Source organism: Lithobates pipiens, unplaced genomic scaffold, assembly GCF_037356315.1.
Source record: "Lithobates pipiens isolate NorthernLeopardFrog02 unplaced genomic scaffold, aLitPip1_a1.2 Scaffold_3, whole genome shotgun sequence".
NCBI lineage: Eukaryota > Metazoa > Chordata > Amphibia > Anura > Ranidae > Lithobates > Lithobates pipiens.
The window spans coordinates 6,543,523-6,565,609 of record NW_027507790.1 but is presented as its reverse complement, the minus strand read 5'-3'; the positions used below and the strand labels follow the sequence as shown (position 1 = coordinate 6,565,609).

At 44.7% G+C, this 22,087-nt stretch overlaps 1 protein-coding gene across 1 annotated transcript in view; it reads right to left on the bottom strand.

Annotated features, from left to right (window-relative positions):
- Nucleotides 1-21,593, bottom strand: part of TBC1D10A (TBC1 domain family member 10A) — a 118,632-nt gene extending 97,039 nt beyond the window's left edge. Inside the window, exon 1 of the mRNA XM_077461206.1 lies at nt 21,374-21,593. Within this exon, the coding sequence (XP_077317332.1) occupies nt 21,374-21,555 (182 nt within the window). The 5' untranslated portion in view covers nt 21,556-21,593. The remainder of the gene's footprint in view (nt 1-21,373) is intronic.
- Between the last annotated feature and the right edge of the window lie 494 nt (nt 21,594-22,087).

Sequence of the window (22,087 nt, the reverse complement as noted above, 5' to 3'; positions counted from 1 at the left end):
AGAAGCCATTTTATAAAACCACTAGGAAGAACAAAAAGTAACACGATAATACATTGTGATCTTGAACAAAAAAATAAATAAATAAATAAAACCACAAAACAAAAATCTATTCTTATCCTCCCTTTGCTCATTGTTCAAGACAGAAGTATATTCAGTGTTATTTTTACATTAAAGTTCCCTGTTGTAGATGGAAAGAGGATCTTAATGAGGAACTAAAGATAAAAAAATATCAACTAGTGGTAAGTAGGATGAACCTTGATATTCTGAGGTTAGACCGTTTACTTAAAAAATAAATAAATAAATACCAACATATTTTATTTTTTTACTTCCTAAAGTAGAACTCCTGCCCAACAAAGACTAGGTTTAAAAAAAATAAAAAAAAATAAAAAAAAATTGTTCCCCCACCTGCCTAACCTGCGTGAAATAAAAAGTTTTTATTTAATTTTCTACTATTTTCAGCCCACTAAGTTCAGTCACATGATCAGAAGCTCCACCTCCCGTGTCAGTCTGTGTGGCGGTGGCAGGGGAGAGAAGGGATTGTCAAAAAGCAGGTGGGACATGGGGGTCCTATGGGTGACATCACTGACCCAGGCATACCAGTCGTTGTCCAGCGCACCCTCCTCTCCCCTGCAGCTGCCGTTCAAGGACACAGGGGATTGCATGACCGAACTGAGTGGGCTGAAAATAGGGAAATATACACTTTTTTTTTTACTCCAGTTAAGGCTGCCTAAGTAGCAGGTGGGGGAGGGGGACATTTATAAAACTTTAAGGCCTCATTCACAGCAGCAAATTGGTCATGGTGTGGAAAGTATCTTGTGGAAAACTGTGGCTGAGGAGCCCATGTGTGTGCTGACAGCAGCGACTAGGAAGCCCGTACAAAGCTATGGCAGGCCATAGCTGGCTGCCAGTGTTCAGAAGGGAGAGAGCTTCCAGCAATTAGGGACAGATGATAGTCCCTGGACGCAAGGCCCTGAAGGCGCAGGAAGTGCCTAGGCACGCTCACATACCAGGACTGCTAATTTTCTGGTGGAAGTCAAAACAAAAAAATAAATAAATAAAATAAAGGAGGTTGATTTTTCAGGGTACTGCTAGGCGCAATTAACATTTTTAAATGTCCCCTATACAACATAGAAAATCTTAACTTTTTGAGTACAGGTTCACTTTAAATGCAAACTTTTGCCCAATTCAAGTGTTATGATTTTATTGTGCGTTTTGTACATTTATACTCTTATTATTTAGAAATTCGAATGCATTGCATGCTAACAAGCATGTATTAAAGTAACGCATGTTAGAAAAAGTATGCAGAATTGTGTTCCTGCATATAGGAGACATCTGAAAGGGTCCCCTCCCCACTATCTACAGCAAATCAAAAGTAAAGCAGTTAGCACAGCGAGATTTGCTACACGAGTGCTTGTATAGATGACAATTTATATGTACTGTGTGTTACACTAATCACACAGTTTCCAGCCTCTATAATGTGCTGTGGTTTGGGCATAATGCAACTGTATATGCGTTTTACATGCAGTTTTAGGTGCAATCCCATCAACTTATATTAGACTGCGTGGTTTCATGAAAGCTCCTGCATGCTGCAGCATTTTGAGCCTCCTCACCGCCTGTCAAATGCCCTCTGAAAAAGTTCCACTGCGTGTTGCTGTTCAGAGGGCTGGTAGAATAGCCACACATGTGAACAGGTTCTAACACAACACAAATATTTATATGTATTTTCCCATTTTATCTTCATTTTCTCACTGAACAGTTGCTACCAAGTACAAACATCAGAGTGTGGAATCCTGCATAAACAGCGTGAAAGTATTTCAAAGATGTTACCCTGAGGTAAAATGTGATGATCAGGTCCACCCTAGACACTGCCTATTATCGTCATCGCATTTACCTCAAGAAAACTATTGCAACAAAACAATGCACTTGTTTGTGTCACAAAGGGAGATTTCATGATTCATAGTCTGGCTTTACTTTCCAGCGTTGGTAGACTAAAGACAAAATGCCTCATTTTTACAACAGAGAGAATAGACAGGTCCATAAATATTGGGACATCGGCACAATTCTAATAGTTTTGCCTCTATACACCACCACAATGGATTTAAAATGAAACCAACAAGATGTGCCCCCCACCCCAAAGCACCTTGTCCCCATGTTGATGAGGACAAGGGCCTCTTTCCGACAACCCTGGCCATTGGTGGGGGGGGGGGGTCGCTTATTGGAATCTGGGAGCCCCCTTAAATAAGGGTCCCCAGATCCCAGCCCCCCACCCTATGTACCCCTACCCAATCACCTGGAATCTGTTGCTGTCAACTCTTAATATGAGAACCAAAGAGCTGTCACCATCAGTGAAGCAAGCCATCATTAGGCTGAAAGAAAAAAAAAAAAAAAAACCATCAGAGAGATAGCAAAAACATTAGGTGTGGCCAAATCAACTGTTTGGAACATCCTTAAAAAGAAAGAACGCACCAGTGAGCTCAGCAACACCAAAAGACCCAGAAGACCATGGAAAACAACTGTGGTGGATGACTGAAGAAAACACCCTTCACAACAGTTGGCCAGATCAAGAACACTCTCCAGGAGGTAGGTGTATGTGTGTCAAAGTCAATAATCAAGAGAAGACTTCAGAGTGTATACAGAAGGTTCACCACAAGATGTAAACCATTGGTGAGCCTCAAAAACAGGAAGGCCAGATTAGAGTTTGCCAAACATCTAAAAAAGCCTTCACAGTACTGGAACAACATCCTATGGACAGATGAGATCAAGATCAACTTGTACCAGAGTAATGGGAAGAGAAGAGTATGGAGAAGGAAAGGAACTGCTCATGATCCAAAGCATACCACCTCATCAGTGAAGCATGATGGTGGTAGGGTCATGGTGTGGGCATGTATGGCTGCCAATGGAACTGGTTCTCTAGTATTTATGGATGTGACTGCTGACAAAAAGAAGCAGGATGAATTCTGAAGTGTTTCGGGCAATATTATCTGCTCATATTCAGCAAAATGCTTCAGATCTCATTGGATGGCGCTTCACAGTTCAGATGGACAATGACCCGAAGCATACAGCGAAAGCAGCCAAAGAGCATACTGTGAAAGCAACCAAAGAGGGAAAGACGTGGAATGTTTTACAATGGCCAAGTCAATCACCTGACCTGAATCCGATTGAGCATGCATTTCACTTGCTGAAGACAAAACTGAAGGGAACATGTCCCAAGAACAAGCAGGAACTGAAGACAGTCACAGTAGAGGCCTGGCAGAGCATCACCATGGATGAAACCCAGCGTCTGGTGATGTCTACGCTTTCCAGACTTCAGGCTGTAATTGACTGCAAAGGATTTGCAACCAAGTATTAAAAAGTGAAAGTTTGATGGATGTTAATCTGTCCCATTACTTTTGGTCCCTTAAAAAGTAGGAGGCACATATACAAACTGTTGTAATTCCTACACCGTTCACCTGATTTGGATGTAAATACCCTCAAATTAAAGCTGAAAGTCTGCACATCTTGTTCGTTTCATTTCAAATCCATTGTGGTGGTCTCTAGAGCCAAAAAGATTAGAATTCTAACGATGTCTCAATATTTATGGACCTGACTGTATATACAAAGCAACACCAACAAAAAAGCTGAGCACAGGCTGTGCTAACAATATCTGAGACTCATGCAAAAAAACATGAAAATATGATGGAACCTGTGTTTTTCTGCACAAGACAAAATACAGATTTAGGCCCAAAGGAAAACAATCATGCTATATGTTAATACCACAATGCTGGTGTGATGTAGAAAAATGCAGATGTACTGTACGTTTCCTAAGCACAACTAATGGTACCGCATGTCACTGCACCGCAGCGCATTGGGATGTTCTACAGAGACAAAGTGTCACTATATAACACATCAAAAGAAAGTACAAAATATAAAATCAGTGCAATGTGCTAAAAAGGGCAGTTCATACCAGAACAGGGTGCAGCAAACCTGCATTTGTTCAAAACGCACTACAGTTCCAATTAAAAATGAATGGGCTGAAATCACACCTCACACAACTATATGTGAATTGCACAAGAAACGCACAGCGCATTTCTGAACAATTTCCAGTGTGAATCGGCTCAAAACAAGCGTCACATGGCTCCCTGCCAGACCTCACACAGACACCAGGTCACATGGTAAAACAATGCGTTTTACTGTGCAGGCCTGTGTGAACGAGCCCTTGAAGTTAACTTTTAAAAAGGGGTAATTGTACATGTGCTTTTTGATGTTTATGTATGCTTTTACCACAAGAATAAAAGTACAGCCCAAACGGATCTTATATGGGTTTTAAGGTCCAACTGTAGCCAACGTCGTTTTTATTGCAGTGCTGTGACCCCATGACAGGACTGAGGTTCTCAACAAGGCAGCCTGGTAATTAAAACAAAATCCTGACAAAGTAAAAAAATACTTCAGGCCTACGTTAGGGTTTTAAGTGGCCATGTACATTAGGCCTAAGATTTTAAACACAGACCTGACTGTTATAAAAGGTAAACAATAGATGACATATTTTACCGGCTCACACTATGAACCACACAGGAATGCGAGGCGTGTTCCCGTGTGATTTACATACTATCTGGGTGCTGTGCAATTTTAGCCCATTCATTTGAATGGGCTGAAATCACGCTGGACTGCACTAAACAGCAGTGTAAACACTAGTTTAAAAAAAGACGCACAGCAACTGGATCACATGGTACAGCCAAACGCGTGTTTTCGACCTGCAATTAGGGTGTCGTTAACACACCTGCTACAGAGAGAAAGCGCCAATCTAGTGTGAATTGGCCCATAGTCTCTTTTTTGTGCTGCAGTGCATTCTCAAAGGATTTTGCGCATCCAGCTTTCTGAGAGACACAGTGATGTCACTGGTCATAACAGACCTTGAATTAAAAAAAATTAAAAAAAATAAATAAAAATGGCCAGGTCCACATAGACACACAATACATAGTAAGTTAGCAGGGCCTCATTTAGAGCCAGTTCATACTAAAATTTCTACAGGAGCGCACTCTGTGTTCCTGTGCAATTCATTGCAATGTGATTAACAGTCCATTCATTTAAATGGGCTGAAATCGCACAAAAAATAGTGCACGAAAAAAAAAAAAAAAAAAAAACAAACAGATCGCCTGGTACTGCACTGCTATGTGATCCGGTGCAGACAAATGCACTGCATTTGCAATATGCATTTGGGAGATTGTTGGGATTACATTGACACCTAGCAGCAGATCGAAAACCCGGTGCGTTTTGAGCGTGATATGGGGAAACACGCACAGAACTCCCCGCTGTGTTCTGGTGTGAACTGGACCCTCAACATGGGCACTTAGGCTTGTATACCATGAACATACCTATTGTTTCAGCATCTCTAGACTCCAGGTGCTGCATGCAGGAAGACCATTAGGACACACCGCCGCACTTATCCGGCTGCGTTTCCTAATATGACAGGTGTGCGAGTGGCCCCGAATGTGGAAATTGCGCAATACTAGCCACTTGCTTCCTATGCCCACTGCCTACATTTTCTGGGCCCAAATACATTGTGACTGTACATTGGAGAACAAAATAACAAACAACTGAAATTCTCGGTGAGAAATGCACACATACAATTTCTTGCAGGACTGCGAATCTGAAGTGCCATCTGCAATCCCTCTATTGTCGGGCTTGGAAGCCCAGCATTGTAGATCCTCCTACAGCAACATACCAGCAATGTCCTTTTCACATTTGTCTATCAGCAAAGCAGAAATAGATTTTTATTACTCATTATGCAGACTGTGAAAGAATGCTAAAGGCTACTTCTAAAAAGGACATGGAACAAATTGATTACATCAGACAGAAAGCCTGCACAGACGCACAACATTTCTAAAATCTAAAGGTCATAGGTACACTACATTGGCAAGAGCTATAATCAGGATTTCACATCATTTTGGAGCAGAGTGCTTCTAAATTATTTCCCGTGGTTTCCACTGTAAAATACAAAAAGGTGGTATGGGTCAGACTATACAGGGCAGCATATTGATTGTTCACCCTACATTGTCATTGACGTAGTATGACCTAAAACGCATCAGCGGAAATAAGCCACTTTACATCAAAGTGAAGTAGGGTTTGACCTAATGTCACTCATTCAGTGGTGCACAGATAAGAAAACCTGCAGTGCGAGCAACGCAAAGACCATTCCTATTGGCCTCTTTCTGAAAATGCCAGTTGCATGGCTGTCCCTGGTTTTTACACCGAGTCACTGACCTGGAATAAGCATGCAGACAGTGACGTCACAATGCCTGGTCTGCATTTATATTTAACCCCTTCTCAATGCCGGGAGGGACCAGAAGAGAGCTGTACATTGCTTCCTGTGAAAAGCAAGCTATGCCAACAGCCACATGTGTGCTGAACCTCCATGACTGAAGGAACTTAAATACAAATGACTGAAAGGGGTGGGTCAGGGATGGCAAGGCCGGGGAATAAAAAGCTAAATGCTGCTATGCCAAAAGCCACGTGTGCTGAACCGCCATGACTGAAGGAACTGAAATATAAATGACTGAAAGGGGTAGGTCAGGGAGGGAAAGACTGGGGAATAAAGAGCTAGATGCTGCTAGATGTCCTCCGGCCAGGAAATGAGGCAGGTTCTGACTTGCCCCAGCATCTAACGCATGCTGAGAGAAGCTCTGTCCAGTGAAATCAGAGCAAGCAGTCTGAGTACAGGAGAGGAACCTGTACAACCGTGAGAGACTGAAAAAAATTATTGAAATTTCTAGATAAGCATGACAGCCACGTAACTAGTATTTTCAGGAGAGGCCATTAATAGCAGTCAGCATACACTCACTGGTCACTTTATTAGTTACACCTGTTCAATTGCTAATCAGCCAATCACGTGGCAGCAACTCAGTGCATTTAGGCACCTAGACGTGGTGAAGACAACTTTCTGAAGTTCAAGCTGAGCATCAGAATGGCATGGTTGTTGGTCCCACACGGACTGGTCTGAGTATTCTAAAAACTGCTATCTACTGGGATTTTCACACACAGCCAGGGTTTCTCTAGGGTTTACAGATAATGGTCCGAAGAAGAGAAAATATCCAGTGAGCGGAAGTGTGGATAAAAATGCCTTGTTGAGGTCAGAGGAGAACGGGCAGACTGGTTTGAGATGATAGAAAGGCAACTGTAACTCAAAAAACCACTTGTTACAACCAAGGTATGCAGAATACATCTCTGAACGCACAACACAGGCTCACCAAAATTGCACAATAGAAGATTGGAAAAACGTTGCCTGGTCTGATGAGTCTCAATTTCAGCTGCGACATTCAGATGGTAGGGTCAGAATTTGGCTTAGACAACATGGATCCATCCTGAGTTGTATCAACGGTTCAGGCTGGTGGTGGTGGTGTAATGGTGTGGGGGATATTTTCTTGGCACACTTTGGGCCCCTTAGTACCAATTGAGCATTGTTTAAATGCCATGGCCCACCTGAGTATTGTTGCTGACCATGTCCATCCCTTTATGACCACAATGTACCCATCTCGTCTTCTGATGGCTACTTCCAGCAGGATAATGCACCATGTCACAAAGCTCAAATCATCTCACTACTGGTTTCTTGAACATGACAATGAGGTCACTGTACTCCAATGGCCTCCACAGTCACCAGATCTCAGTACAATAGAACAGAGCACCTTTGAGATGTGGTAGAATGGGATATTCTCATCATGGATGTGCAGCTGACAAATCTACAGCAACTGCATGATGCCATCATGTCTATATGGACCAAATCTCTGAGGAATGTTTCCAACACCTTGTTGAATCTGTGCCACGAAGGATTAAGGCAACTGTGAAGGCAAAAGGGGGTCCAACCCGGTATTAGTAAGGAGTCACCTAATAAAGTGGCCGCTGAGTGCATTTCTTTTAGCAGTTTTCTTGGACAATTCTCTCCCATCATAAAACAGTCATAACCGGTCATCTATACTGATAGCCAGAGCGTTACCATGGCCTTCACAGTGACAACAATATATGATAACCGGAAACAGGATAGGCAACATACTCTGCCTTTACCAGTCACCACAGGAGGTCACATGGGCAAATGTCCTAATAGAATATACAGGAACATACAATCACATCACAGAATTCAGCAAAAGACATCCATGATCAACATAACCCTAACATGTGTGTTTGGCTCATCCGTGTCTCATCCAAAGAGGATTATCCCATGAGCGCTTCTTATAAGGTCATCTGATCGTCATCCAGGCCACAATAATACATACAATCTCATTTACAGTGAACCTGTACTACGTTTGTTGACCTCCTTCTAAAATACAAGTCTGCATGGCTGCCAATGGCTTCAAAACTTTCAGCCACTGAATAAGTATGCAGCAAGTGAAGTCAGAATTCCAGAGCTGCACATTTACTTAAAGTGGTGTTCCACGCAAAAAAAAAAAAAAAAAAAATTATATATATATATATATATATATATATATATATATATATATAGTAATTCCTAAAAACTCACTTCTAAATGCCTGTTGCTAGGGAGTCCCTCGTAGTCTGCCTCCTTCAGTGCCCAGGCTGGTGACATCACTTCCCCTCGGCGCAGGAAGGGCTCAGCTCCGCCCCCTCCCTCCTGTCAGTCATCTGGGACACGTGACAGGTCCCAGATGGCTGCACGGCCAATCACGGTGCGCGGCGCCGCTCGCACATGCGCAGTGGGTGCCCGGCTGTGAAGCCACAGCCGGGTGCCCACAGCTCCAATGCTGGTGCTGCCGAGAGGAGGGGGGGCGAGCGGGGCTTCATTCCCCCGCATCGCTGGACCCTGGGACAGGTAAGTGTCCGATTATTAAAAGTCAGCAGCTGCAGTATTTGTAGCTGCTGACTTTTTCATTTTTTTTTTTTTTTTTAAGGGAAACTCCTCTTTAAAGCATCGGAGTATATTCCTCCACAGAGAATATAAATCTACTTTTCTTTGCAAACACTGATATTGCTGAATAAACCTAGTGGGGGCAATCATCACTGTGATGTACGTAGCATGAATAATGCAGAGCTGTAGGAGGTGCCTAGCAGGCCCCACCCACCACAAGCACCCTGCAGAAAACGACAGAAGGGGTGGCGACAAGACCAGTCACTCTGCACAAGGAGAGAGCGCAGCAGTGGCCGGTCTTTACTACAGGAAGATTCTGCATAATGGAAATGGGGTTGCTTTACTAAAACTGGAAAGTGACAAACTGGTGCAGCTGTGCATAGAAGCGGGCTTCTAGTTCTTCTAGCCAAGGCTCTTGTGCACATTGCTGGATCGAGATGGGGCTCAGGAAAGGAGAGAGCGGAGAGCAGAGAGACAGCACACAGAGGGTTTTTTTTTTTGTTAATGCATAGACTGCATTAAGGGAAAAAAAAGAAAGAAAAAAAACACCACGTTCTGCCTTTAGAACCACTTTAATTGAACAAGTGGAAGTTAGAAGCTGATTGGCTACCATGCAGAGCTGCACCAGATTTTGTACTCTACAGTTTTAATAAAATCAACCCCAAATTCCCACACTGGATTCTTGCACAGATCTGAAATGCACAAAGTACACTAAACCTGGTTCACCCCTATATGTTTTTCAGTTTTGCAGAGACACACCACAATATGGTTTCCTATGGGTCACGTTCACATCGGTGCATTTTCCAGCAGGCAGTGGATTTGGTCCCACAGGCTTTAAATGGAAAGGCATCACAAAACACAGCGCTTGCGTTTTTGCTGGTTTCCCCTGCAAGACTACAGAAACCTCCCAAAACTGCAAAACACATTAAAAACATGTGTGAAAACATTGAAATCGCACTTGAAAAACACATCAACCGCAACCTGCATAGGTGTGAACAGGGTTCAGTTATTGGATCAGCAGGTCAGGCATGTAACCAGAATTTTCAATAAGAGGACAATAGTGGAAGCCCCTTACTTCCTTTACCATTTTGCATACAGTAGCCAGATCCTTGCAGAACAAATTGTCTAATCAATCAACATCATTGATGGAAAAGAGGTTTGAGCGACTGGAATAACCAAAACTCAAAATGGAGTGACTGGACCTAATATTGCAACAATGGGTCAGAAACGTCAATCAGTTCAGGCGTGCCTTAATAAAAACCCACACCATTGGCGACCTGCCTGGCACATCAGAATTTGGCTGAGGTGCAATGTGGCCTAATCAGAGATGGCGATGTAGAAAAAGGTTTCCAAAGACCAGAGCCTTCACCAGACCACAAATGGAAGGAATGCAAACAGTTGTTGGTCTCTTTCTGTAGGCACCCTACAAATATCAGTGCAAGGGCACCCCATGTGAGCAGGTAAAGATGGTTCTATAGGTCCCATGCTTGAGAACACCTCCGTTCACCCAGTGCTGGGAGAAGGTCATCCAGCGCCAAGGGCTAAGACAACAAATTGCGCCCCCCTTTCCCTTAGGGTCAGGGTGCCCCCTACCCCTGCAATAAACCATTGCGCCAGGGGCAGCCGACCCTCCTGCCCACCCCTTGTCCCGGCCCTGCGTTCACCAGCCTATCAAGGGAAAAACTCAGAAGGTGATTATGGGAGGTTACGATGGAATGGAAAAACTTGCCAGCCGTCTCATATTTGTCAAACAACATCTGGGTATCTAGAAGTGCTGATAATACGGTGTGTGGATTGAGGAACCCAAGGTTTGCAGAGCAGCTTGTAATCACGGATGGACAAATTTGTTCCAAGATGTGTCAGGACAAATTTACAGCGATCACAGCATCTGAAGTTTAAAGGATAAGTCCACCTAAACACTAAAAAGTCTCTACATCTACAGACATAGACGATCTAACACTAACCTATCTAATCCTGTAAAGAAGAAATCCGTGTACTTAACCTTTTCTGAAGCCGATCCAACCCAACCCCACGCTGTGTAGAGAAGTGGGTGCAGAGGACACATCCGACAACGGAAGCCCCATAGCAACTATGGGTGACGTCACATCCCATTCATTTCACAGCCGTTGTCGGCTGTGTCCTCTGCAGAGCTTCTGCCGCTGGAGACCGGATCGACTTAAAAAAAAAAAAAAAAAAAGATTTATTCTTTACAGGGTTCGTGTGATATCGTGGGTGTCCTTAAATCTCTATATCTTAGTGTTAGGGTAGACTTATCCTTTAAGCGAAAAGTTAGGTTGAGAAGGATCCCATACAGAAGACTTAATCTACAGTGGTTCCAATAGAAGAAAGCAGGAGATTTACTAAAAATGGAGCAGCTGTGCACACCAACCAATCCACTTCCATCTTCAGCTTCTTCAGGTAAGCTTTGACAATGAAATCTAGAAGCAGATTGGGTGCCGTGCACAGCCGCTCCAGTCTGCATACATTTCCTCGTCTATAAATTTTATAATGCCCAGATCAGATTTTTGACCTCAGCACTCTGACAGGATGTGAAGCGGCCCCCCTTCCTTACCAGAGAACTTTTTGCGATATGGCACTGCATCGCTTTAATTGACAATTGCGCCCAAACAAAATTGAGGCCCTTTTTTCCCCCCCACAAATAGAGCTTTCTTTTAGCGGTATTTGATCACCTCTGCGATTTTGCAATATTTTTTACTTTTTGCTATAATAAATATCCCCCAAAATCTATAAAAAAAAAAAAAAAAAAAATTCCCTCAGTTTAGGCAGATATGTATTCTTCTACATATTTATGGTAGAAAAAAAAAAAAAATAAAAAAAAAAAAACAAACCCACGCAATAAGCGTATATTGGATTGGTTTGCACAAAAGTTATAGCGTCTACAAAATAGGGAATAATTTTATGGCATTTTTAAAAATTTTTTTTTTTTCCTTATTAGTGATGGCGGCGATCTGCAATTTTTATCATGACTGCGACATTATGGCAAACACAGCAGACACTTGACACATATTTGGGACCAGTCATTTATACAGCGTACTGTGTAAATGACACTGGCATGTCCGCTGCCATTGTACTGACGTATATCGGCATGCAGCGGTTGGCAAGTGGTTAAAGTGTTCCTAAACTCAGGACCCTGTATTCACTATATCTGGTCTCCCACAGTACACAGAACATGGAAATTAAGTTTTAGTAAATATAAACTAAATACCTTTTCTCATCAGCAGTATATATAGCAGTTTTATGACTGCAGGACCCCTGACCCTCTGTGTGGGCAGTGCACCCTCCCAAGAAAAAAAAAAAAAAAAAAATCATCATATACATACATACATATATATTACACATATATATATTACACATATATACACACCAAACTGAGCATGTGCAGAGTGACTCCAAAGGCTCTCTTTTCCGGAAAAGGATTGGGGACTGTGGAAGAAGGGGAGGATCAAAGAAGGCAGGATCAAACAGCCTTTTTAGACAAGGCAGATGATTAAGCCCTTAGGCTCCACAGTGAGTATAACAAGCACGCTTTACTGCATATACAGATTGATTTTACTGTTGTGGGTTTAGTAACGCTTTAGGTAGAACATCCCGAACAGACACATGAAATGAAAACTCTGTAAAGGGCCAGTGTCGCTAGGATTGGGCTTGCTTCAGAGATGCTTAAAGTGAAACTAAAAAGGCAAAACTTTTTTTTTTTGTAGTTTTGAATAGATTAAGACTCTGGTCACATTAGTGCGACTTTGGACACAAAATCGCATGACAAGTCGTAGCTTATTGATTTCAATGGCACCTGTTCCAATCTATGAGACAAAGTTACAGCGACTTTGAAAAGGTTCCTGCACTACTTTGAAGGGACATTCTTACTACTTGAGTGCTAGAGAGCGTAAAGTCACACTAGGAGACATATTAGTGTGAACGGAGCCTAAAGAGGGATTAGAACAGCTGTCGAGTTTTTATTAGAGTCTGTGTCCCCGTGATTCACCCTGTTAAGACTAGTACACACGGGGCGAATGTTGGGTGGCATTTGCTGGTTCAATAGAAACATTCAGCTGTTTGGCAGACATCTGTCGAAGGGGCATGACCGAAAAAGGTCTGCCGATCAGCTCCTGATTAATCGCTCTCAGCCAATGGCAGTTTGGAGACCACTCCAAATAGTGAAGGAACAGGGATGGCATATAAAAAACACCAGACAGGGGTTATACCCCAACTTTCTGCTATACAAAAAAAAAAAAAAAAAAAAAAAAGTGGCCTTTAGTACCATTTTAAGTCCCCATACAAGTCTATGTGAAGACAAAAGCAAATTAAAATCAGGATAAATGTACGGAAGGTCCAGGTCAAGTGCACTTGCAATGACTCCTGAATGATCTCAGGGCATTTGACATTTCAAACAGATTGAAAAGCACGCCGCATTGACTATCGAAACCAATGGCCACAGGCCCTAAAGAAAACGGACTCATAAATCCTTCTCCAAACTGCCAAACAAACCTGATTGGCAGCTACACAAAGGGGTACATTTCTAAAAGAAACTTGTAGCGTTATCCGTGCTGCATGTCCATTCGTTCTGTTCAAATAGGGACTACGTTGAATGTCACTAGGCTATTTTCTCTCCAGGTTGAACATTAATATTTCATACAGACTGGAGTGATTTAGGAACATAGCGCAATTTGACCACCAGAAGGAGCTGATGGTTAAAGGAAATAAATATTTACTATGACTGGCAGCACCTTCTAGTGGCCATAGTGTAGTATTTTTCCCCCGATTCATGCTATGTTTAAGGAATGAAGAACATTTGACCTGGAGAGAAAACAGCCCAGTACAGACCAATTTTGCTCCTAGTCGTGTTCTGATCCATGCACTGGACCCACATGGATGGCATGTTCCAGGATGCACAAAGGTCTGTGCAACCAATACCTGTCACCATACCCCTTCAAGGAACACCCAAACCTCCCAGGTTGTTGAAGACCGCTCCTTCACATGGGCATATGAATTGGTACTCCTGTGTGAATGAGGCCTGAGATGAAGATCAGGTCACAATTTTTTATGTAATATCCCAGAACTTGCTTAAAGATCACCAGCTTTTTTTCCATAACCGTATTCTGGCCCAGAACCCATTGATCCGATATCTCCATGAGTCACCAGACCCAGCAGTGGCAAGGTACCTATGGTAACTCCAGCCACTTGAGCTCTGGAAGGTTTTACCCCACTTCATGACCAGGACATTTTTTGCTATTCAACACTGCGTTACTTTAAATGGTGATTGCACAGTCAAGCTACGATATATCCAAACAAAAGGTATCTTTTGGTGGCATTTGATCATCATAATAATAGAATATAATATTTGTTATTACTATTTCTGATATAAAACAAAAAAATTAAATAAAAAATTAAAAATGGTCTTCATAATGTATTCTGCCACACGTCTGATAAAAAAATCCCAATAAGTGAATATTGATTGGTTTGTGTGAAAGTTATATAGTCTACAAGCTATGAGATATATACTAGATTCTTTATTTTTTTATTTTTAATACTAGTAGTAGCGGCAATCAGCGACTTATAACCAGGACTGTGATAGTACGGCGGACAATCTGACACTAACTGATGTTTTGTGTGAACTGGCTAACAGCCACTGCCATCAACACAGTGATTAGTGCTAATAAGATACACTGACATTGTACACTAATGACACTGACTGGGAAGGGGTTAACATCAGGTGCAAGTAAAGGGTTAAACGTTTACTACCTCTGATGTGCGCGGATTTTACTTAGCAATGTGCCTGTTTTTATGCCCTGCTTTGCAGGGAAACAAGAAGCGTCCCTTAGCCGCTGTCAGGAGAGAGCTTTGTGTTGGCTGGGAACCGCTGATTGGCATGTGGTCGATCCAGTAACAGCACAACCAGGCGGGCACGTGCCCCCTACCCAGAAATGCAGAATCGCATAAAATATACGCGATTCTGCATAGCAGTAAAACTACAGCACACGGTCGGCAAGCGGCTAGGGACCCCAGGAAGTGTCACTGCTGACTGATTTATGGCTGGCGATGAGCCCAGGTATCCTCCAAACTCACCATGAAACCTGGGCACGTGTCCATATAAGGGCACTGATGTCACCAGGATCCCGCCCCTTTGTTTACATGTGGAGAATGATTGGCCTAGAAATTAGCATGACTTTCATATTCTAATAGAGCCTGAGCTCATCTCCATTGATGACCTACATTTCATGTGATAAAGAGAACAAATTCCAATCATCTGGGCTTGTTCCATGAAGCTGAAGAGGTTTCATTGCTTCTGTGTAACGTCTTCAGCTTTCTAGATCAAACCCAGCTGAACGAGACCAATGGCTCCTACCTATACCATGGCCTGGATCAATGACTACTTTATATGCGATAAAGGAGTCATCAACATGTAAATGGAACAAAATAGTAATGTGGCACTTGTAATTACATATACACCCTACTGCACTAAGGTGGTCACATATGTTCCAATGTGATTGTACAATCTCCACTACCCGACAAGTAGTTGTACAGGGGCCAACCTAAAGAGACCAGTCCTTTTATATCAGATCCCAGTCCCTGGGAGATGGAAAGCGCATTGTAAAATCAGATTAAAATGTTGGCGACCCACTTATGGGGCACATACCCTGACCAACATCAACAGGACGCAATGTTCTCACCCAAAACGGAAAAAAGAAATTCATCCATAACCAGCACTCAATAGTGTCACTTTGATCTAAAGCTGGCCATACACTGAAAGAGTTTTCAAATCAAAGGATGTCAGGCAAAGTGGTGCTGATACGACCCCCCAACTAATCGAACGTCATTAGGACCCCTGCTAAACTTGGCTCAGTGTATGGCCAGCTTACTCTACAGCCCTACTAGTGACAAATACCACGGCCAATACAGTGTGAGACCATGGAAAAGCATATTCACCCCTGAAGACTCAAGCCCCATACACACTATCAGATTTTCTAACGATTTTTTCCTTCAGGTTTACCAAAATTATGTAGTGAAAGGGCCTGCCTGATTGCATACAAATTGAAACTCCTAAATTTTGACCTCATATTATATGGTTTTGGTAAATCTAAAGGAAAAACTCAGCAGAAAATCTGATAGTGTGTATGGGGCTTTATGGCGTGTATGGGGCTTTATAGTCCCTTTATAATCACATTTAGCAAAACTATGCAATACGAGGGCAAACCTATACAATCCAATCAATTTCTATCCAAGGCCCTTTAAATTACACGGTAGTTTGTAGATCTAAGGAAAATTGTATAATCAGATTGTATAGTGCGTAACCTTAAAGTTATAAACAAAGCATATTAAAACCCCAAAAACGTAATATTTCAGTTTACCAATCCTGTGGTGGCTGCATTCGTTTTTTGTTCAGTTCCCCCCCCCCCCCTTATAATAACCTGATGATCCGGCCAGTAAAACATTTCCTGTCCTGGGGTGACAACACAAGACTTTACTATCCAAGGAGGAACAATGTTGTCACCCTAGACTGCTCTCCTGATTTGTACTACAAACAACCTGCCACCCTCCCCCTTCTCAGCTGCAGAGCAAAGGGGTTTTGTAGTTCACATAAGATGGCTGGATAAGCTGGTAACATTGTTGAAGAGTTCAGTACAAATAAGTTATAAGGCTTGCTTCTCACAAGTGCGACTCTAAAGTCACACAATTTCCACTGCAACTTATTACACTCTATGGCACTTAAGTCACATTATTTCACAGTATTTCAGGAATTTTTAAGACGCTGCGACTTTGGTCACATAGATTGGAAGTGCCATTGAAATAAAAAGGTTTTCGACTTTAACTCAACTTTATGTGTCACAAGTCACATGATAAGTTGCACTAATGTGAACTGAGCCTAATGGCAGGATCAAAGGGCATTTTCCTGTACTTGATTGAATGATTTCTCACAGAATACAAGAATGTAATCAGATCTATGAATTATTGAAGACACCTACGGGGAGATGTACTAAAACTGGAACACACAGTCTGCTGCAGCTGTGCAGAATAACCAATCAGCTTCCAGGATTTGATCCCTGGATCACAGCGGCGTGATTTAACGTGTCCGATGGCAGGAAAATAAGTAACTTGTTACGATCGTTAAGTGTATGGAGTATTTCGATCCTCTGATTGTATTTCTTATAAGTTACATAGAAAAGTAACTGAAAAATTCATTCATATATAAAGCTGGTCTGTGTACGGCCACTACAAAGATTGGTAAGTGGCAAAAGATATCTATCTATCTATCTATCTATATAGACACACACACACACACACACACACACACACACACACACACACACACACACACACACACACACACACACACACACACACTCTTTGATGATGTTCTCTCCAACCCATCAGCGGCAGAACCAGGTCACACACATGCACTGACGGCGCCCCAGATCAGACATAACCTGACCCTCCTACATCAATGTATAGGTCGCCCATCTCTTTCGCTGTGACCCCATTCAAAAACACAATAAGAGAAACATCCCGATTGGGTAATGGTGGCCATACACATAATAAGCTCATCGACTGATTCATCACAGAACTGGATAATATGATCAGATCTATGAATTATCAAAACAGACACATACTGTCATCAGTTTATTTTACATTATTCTGATCGGATTGCATAGAATATCTGATTAGAGGAAAGAAGATAATTTGATATATTATACAATCTGATTGTAAAACCTCATTTAGTTCTTTTATCATTTTATGTACATACACAAATGGAATGAAATATTTAAGTTTGTCCTCAGTGTTTGCCCAAAAATAAGCCCGGGTCTTAAATTAATTTTGTCAGCAAATAACATACTAGGGCTTATTTTCGGGGTAGGGCTTGACATGCAATGTGCCATCTTCCCAGTGGTTGCAAAATGACAGAATCCCCGCTATCACAGGGTCACACAATGCAAAACATATGCATTTCTGCAATGCAACTGTGCAAAAAACCTTTTTCCATTGCCTGCCTGAGCTGCATTCCACTGCTCCAAGCACTGCAGAGGGCAGGGGGCGAGATCCCCCGCAGACACCCGCTTCATAGGCCCGCCTGGGCTGCCTTCCACCGCTTCAAGCACTGCAGATGGCAGGGGGCGAGATCCCCCACCAACACCCACTTCAATGGCCCGCCTGGGCTGCCTTCCAAGTTCCACCGCTCCGAGCACTGCAGAGGGCAGGGGGCGAGATCCCCCACTAACACCCGCTTCAAAGGCCCGCATTCCACAGCTCCAAGCTCTGCAGAGGGCAGGGAGCGAGATCCCCCACCGAAACCCGCTTCAATGGCCCGCCTGGGCTGCCTTCCACCGCTCCGAGCACTGCAGAGGGCAGGGGGCGAGATCCCCCACCGACACCCACTTTAATGGTCCGCCTGGGCTGCCTTCCACTGCTCCAAGCTCTGCAGAGGGCAGGTGGGGCAAGATCCCCCACTGACACCCGCTTCAATGGCCCGCCTGGGCTGCATTCCACCGCTCCGAGCACTGCAGAGGGTGAGATCCCCCACCGACACCCACTTCAAAGGCCCATCTGGGCTGCCTTCCACCGCTCCAAGCACTGCAGAGGGCAGGGGGCAAGATCCCCCACCGACACCCACTTCAATGGCCCATCTGGGCTGCCTTCCACCGCTCTGAGCACTGCAGAGGGCAGGGGGCGAGATCCGCTGCAGACACCCGCTTCAATGGCCTGCCTGGGCTGCCTTCCACCACTCCGAGCACTGCAGGCAGCAGGGGGCGAGATCCCCCACCGACACCCGCTTAAAAGGCTCGCATTCCACCGCTCCAAGCACTGCAGAGAGCAGGGGGCGAGATCCCCCACCAACACCCGCTTCAAAGGCTCGCATTCCACCGCTCCAAGCACTGCAGAGAGCAGGGGGCGAGATCCCCCACCAACACCCGCTTCAATGGCCCGCCTGGGCTGCCTTCCACCGCTCCGAGCACTGCAGAGGGCAGGAGGCGAGATCCCCCACCGACACCCGCTTCAATTGCCCGCCTGGGACGCATTCCACTGCTCTGAGCACTGCAGAGGGCGAGATCCCCCATGACACCCACTTCAATGGCCCACCTTCCACCGTCCGAGTACTGCAGAGGGCAGGAGGCGAGATCCCCCACCGACACCCGCTTCAATTGCCCGCCTGGGACGCATTCCACTGCTCTGAGCACTGCAGAGGGCGAGATCCCCCATGACACCCGCTTCAATGGCCCACCTTCCACCGTCCGAGTACTGCAGAGGGCAGGGGGCGAGATCCCCCACCGACACCCGCTTCAATGGCCCACCTGGGCTGCATTCCACCGCTCTGAGCGCTGCAGAGGGCAGGGGGCGAGATCCCCCACCAACGACCGCTTCAATAGGCCCGCCTGGGCCGCATTCCACCACTCCGAGCACTGCAGAGGGCAGGGAGCGAGATCCCCCACGACACCCGCTTCAATGGCCCGCCTATTCAGTCTTCTACGGCTACGATTAGTGCGGGGGGGCGAGATCCCCCACTGACACCCAAGAGAAGAGGAGATCAGCTGAGCCCTGCTAGGCACTTCCATGACCCACCCCCAGCTGTCCTCCCCACTGAGCAATGCGGGGGGGGGGGGTCCGAGATTCCCCCGCTGAGAGAAGAGGAGTTTAGCTGAGTGCGCCGCGCCAAACTATGGCTTATTTTCTGGGTAGGGCTTATATTGTAGCCCTCCTGGAAAATAGCGCTAGGTCTTATTTTCGGGGTAGATCTTATTTTCGGAGAAACACGGTAGTAAACCGTTTCGGCAAGTCTAAGCCTGGGTCCACACTGCCCAAACTTTGAATCCGACATCCCTGCGTGACTTAATCGCGGCTCTCATACGATTTAAGACCCCTTTCCCACTGAGGCAGTTTTCAGGCGTTTTAGCGCTTGGAATAGCGCCTGTAAACGGCCTCCCATTCATTACAATGGGTGCTTTCACACTCAAGCGATGCACTTGCGGGACATTCGGAAAAGTCCTGCAAGCAGCATCTTTGGGGTGGTATGGGAGAGCTGCATAGAGTGCTCCCAAAATGCCCCTGCCCATTGCACTGAATGGGCAGTGGTTCCAAAGTGCCTGAAAATCGCTTCCGAAGTGCTGCAACACTGGCGTTTTTAACCCCTTTTTGGAGGTTAAAAGTGCCTGCTAGCGGCCGAAAAGCAGTGCAAAAGTGCCGCTTAAACAGCAGTAAATCGCCACTAAAAGCAGTGGCACTTGCAGTGTGAAAGCAGCCTAACAGCAGTCAATGCAAATCATAGTGAAGTCGCACCAAAAGCAGTGCAGGAACCTTTTTCTAAGTTGGAGTGACTTGAGGCGCATTGATTACAATGGTTCCATTGCCGTTAACTGGGATTTTACTTGTCGCGCGACTCTTTACTCTCAAGTCGCAGCAGTGTGAACCAGGGCTTAAGGAGATTGTACAAATCAGATTGTATAGGCTAGCTTTAGAACAACAACTACGAAGTTCAAAGGCTAGTCAGACCGGATAGAACAGTTAGGTCTTCATATTACAGCAATCTAAAGTGAATTGTACAGAAATTGTAATGTGTATGGGGAGCCTAATGGTGGCCACACAGGCTTTCATTCTATCTGATTAATGTGTGATCAGATCAAAACAATCGAATAGCCATAACTCCCCTTCTGGTAGATTTAGACTCAATCGGAGTTAATTGCCCAGGGTGGAAAAATCATTGATCTTTTTGCATCAATTGGCAGTACTGATACTTTGATCATAAAGACAATTGAATTTTGAAAAAAATAAAAATAAAATTTGGATTATGAGATTACATCGTGGAAACAGAGATGAGATCAATCACTTATGATTGATTCTCAATGATCAATTGGAACCCACTTCCCCATTTGTGTGTAAGGTTGATTGGTTGGGTTGTCAGCTACGTATGAATTATTCCTATCAGGAGAGATGATATGAAAAAGAAATTGATCACTTATGGAAGCGTGCATTGGCATGGAAGGATTTTTTAGGGTATCTGATGGCACGGCGATTGTATCTCATGGCACAGCGATTGTAAGATTGTGTCGCATGGCACGGCGATTGTAAGATTGCATCTGCTGGCACCACGATTGTAAGATTGTATCAGCTGGCATGGCGATTTATCTCATGGCACAGCGATTGTAAGATTGCATCTGCTGGCACCACGATTGTAAGATTGTATCAGCTGGCACGGTGATTTATCTCATGGCACAGCGATTGTAAGATTGCATCTGCTGGCACTGTGATTGTACGATTGTATCTCACGGCACGGTGATTGTACGATTGTATCTCACGGCACGGTGATTGTACGATTGTATCTCACGGCACGGTGATTGTAACTCATGGCACTGTGATTGAATGATTGTAACTCATGGCACTGTGATTGAATGATTGTATCTGATCGCACAGTAAATGTATGGATTGTATATAAAATGGTGGGGTGACAGCTCGGTCCTGGGCTCCAGTGACACACATGATATGACAGCTGACAGGCCACAGACATAGACATGTCCCAGTTGCTCGTGCACTCACCGTCTCCCGTCCACATCGCTCTTCAGCAGGAAGCCGTACTTGTCGGTCCTTCTCTCCACAGTGAATCCGTTGATCTCGGAGTCGGAGCCGACAGACTCAAGCTCCGGATCGCTGAGGGTCTCCCTGGTACCACGAAGACTGGCGGAGGGAGACACACTGCCCTCCTTGGGGCTCCGCGCCATCCCGGCTCCCCTCCACCACTTCAACACCACTTCAACACCACGGAACCATCACCTCTCCCCGGCCCCTCCGCTCCGATCTCTCCCTACAGCAGTAGCAAGGCACCTCCTGGGGCCTCACTAACTGCCCTCCCTCTCTCCCCCTCACCCAATCAGCGTTTAGCGTGCAACACGTACAGCCAATGCTTACGGGCGGCCGCTCTCAGCGAGCCAATCAGACCCGAGAACGCTCTGTCAATCAAATCGGAATCGAGCAACACACAACATTAATCACCTTCCATCCCATCTTTTCAGGCAGCCAATCGCGGGACGCTGTAACTAGGTTCAGCCAATCGCTGCCTAGACTCCTAGAAGTTGGTGTTGTCAATCCGCTTGACGTTTTCCAGCCAGGCAGCGGCGCTCCAACAGATCCCTGTAAACATTCTTGTGCTGTCACTTGTAGGCCCGCCCCCATGACGATCAATCAACGCTGGCCCCTCCCAGCTCCTGGATCCTGTCAGACTAGCTGGAAACTTGCTAGGAACAACAACACTTG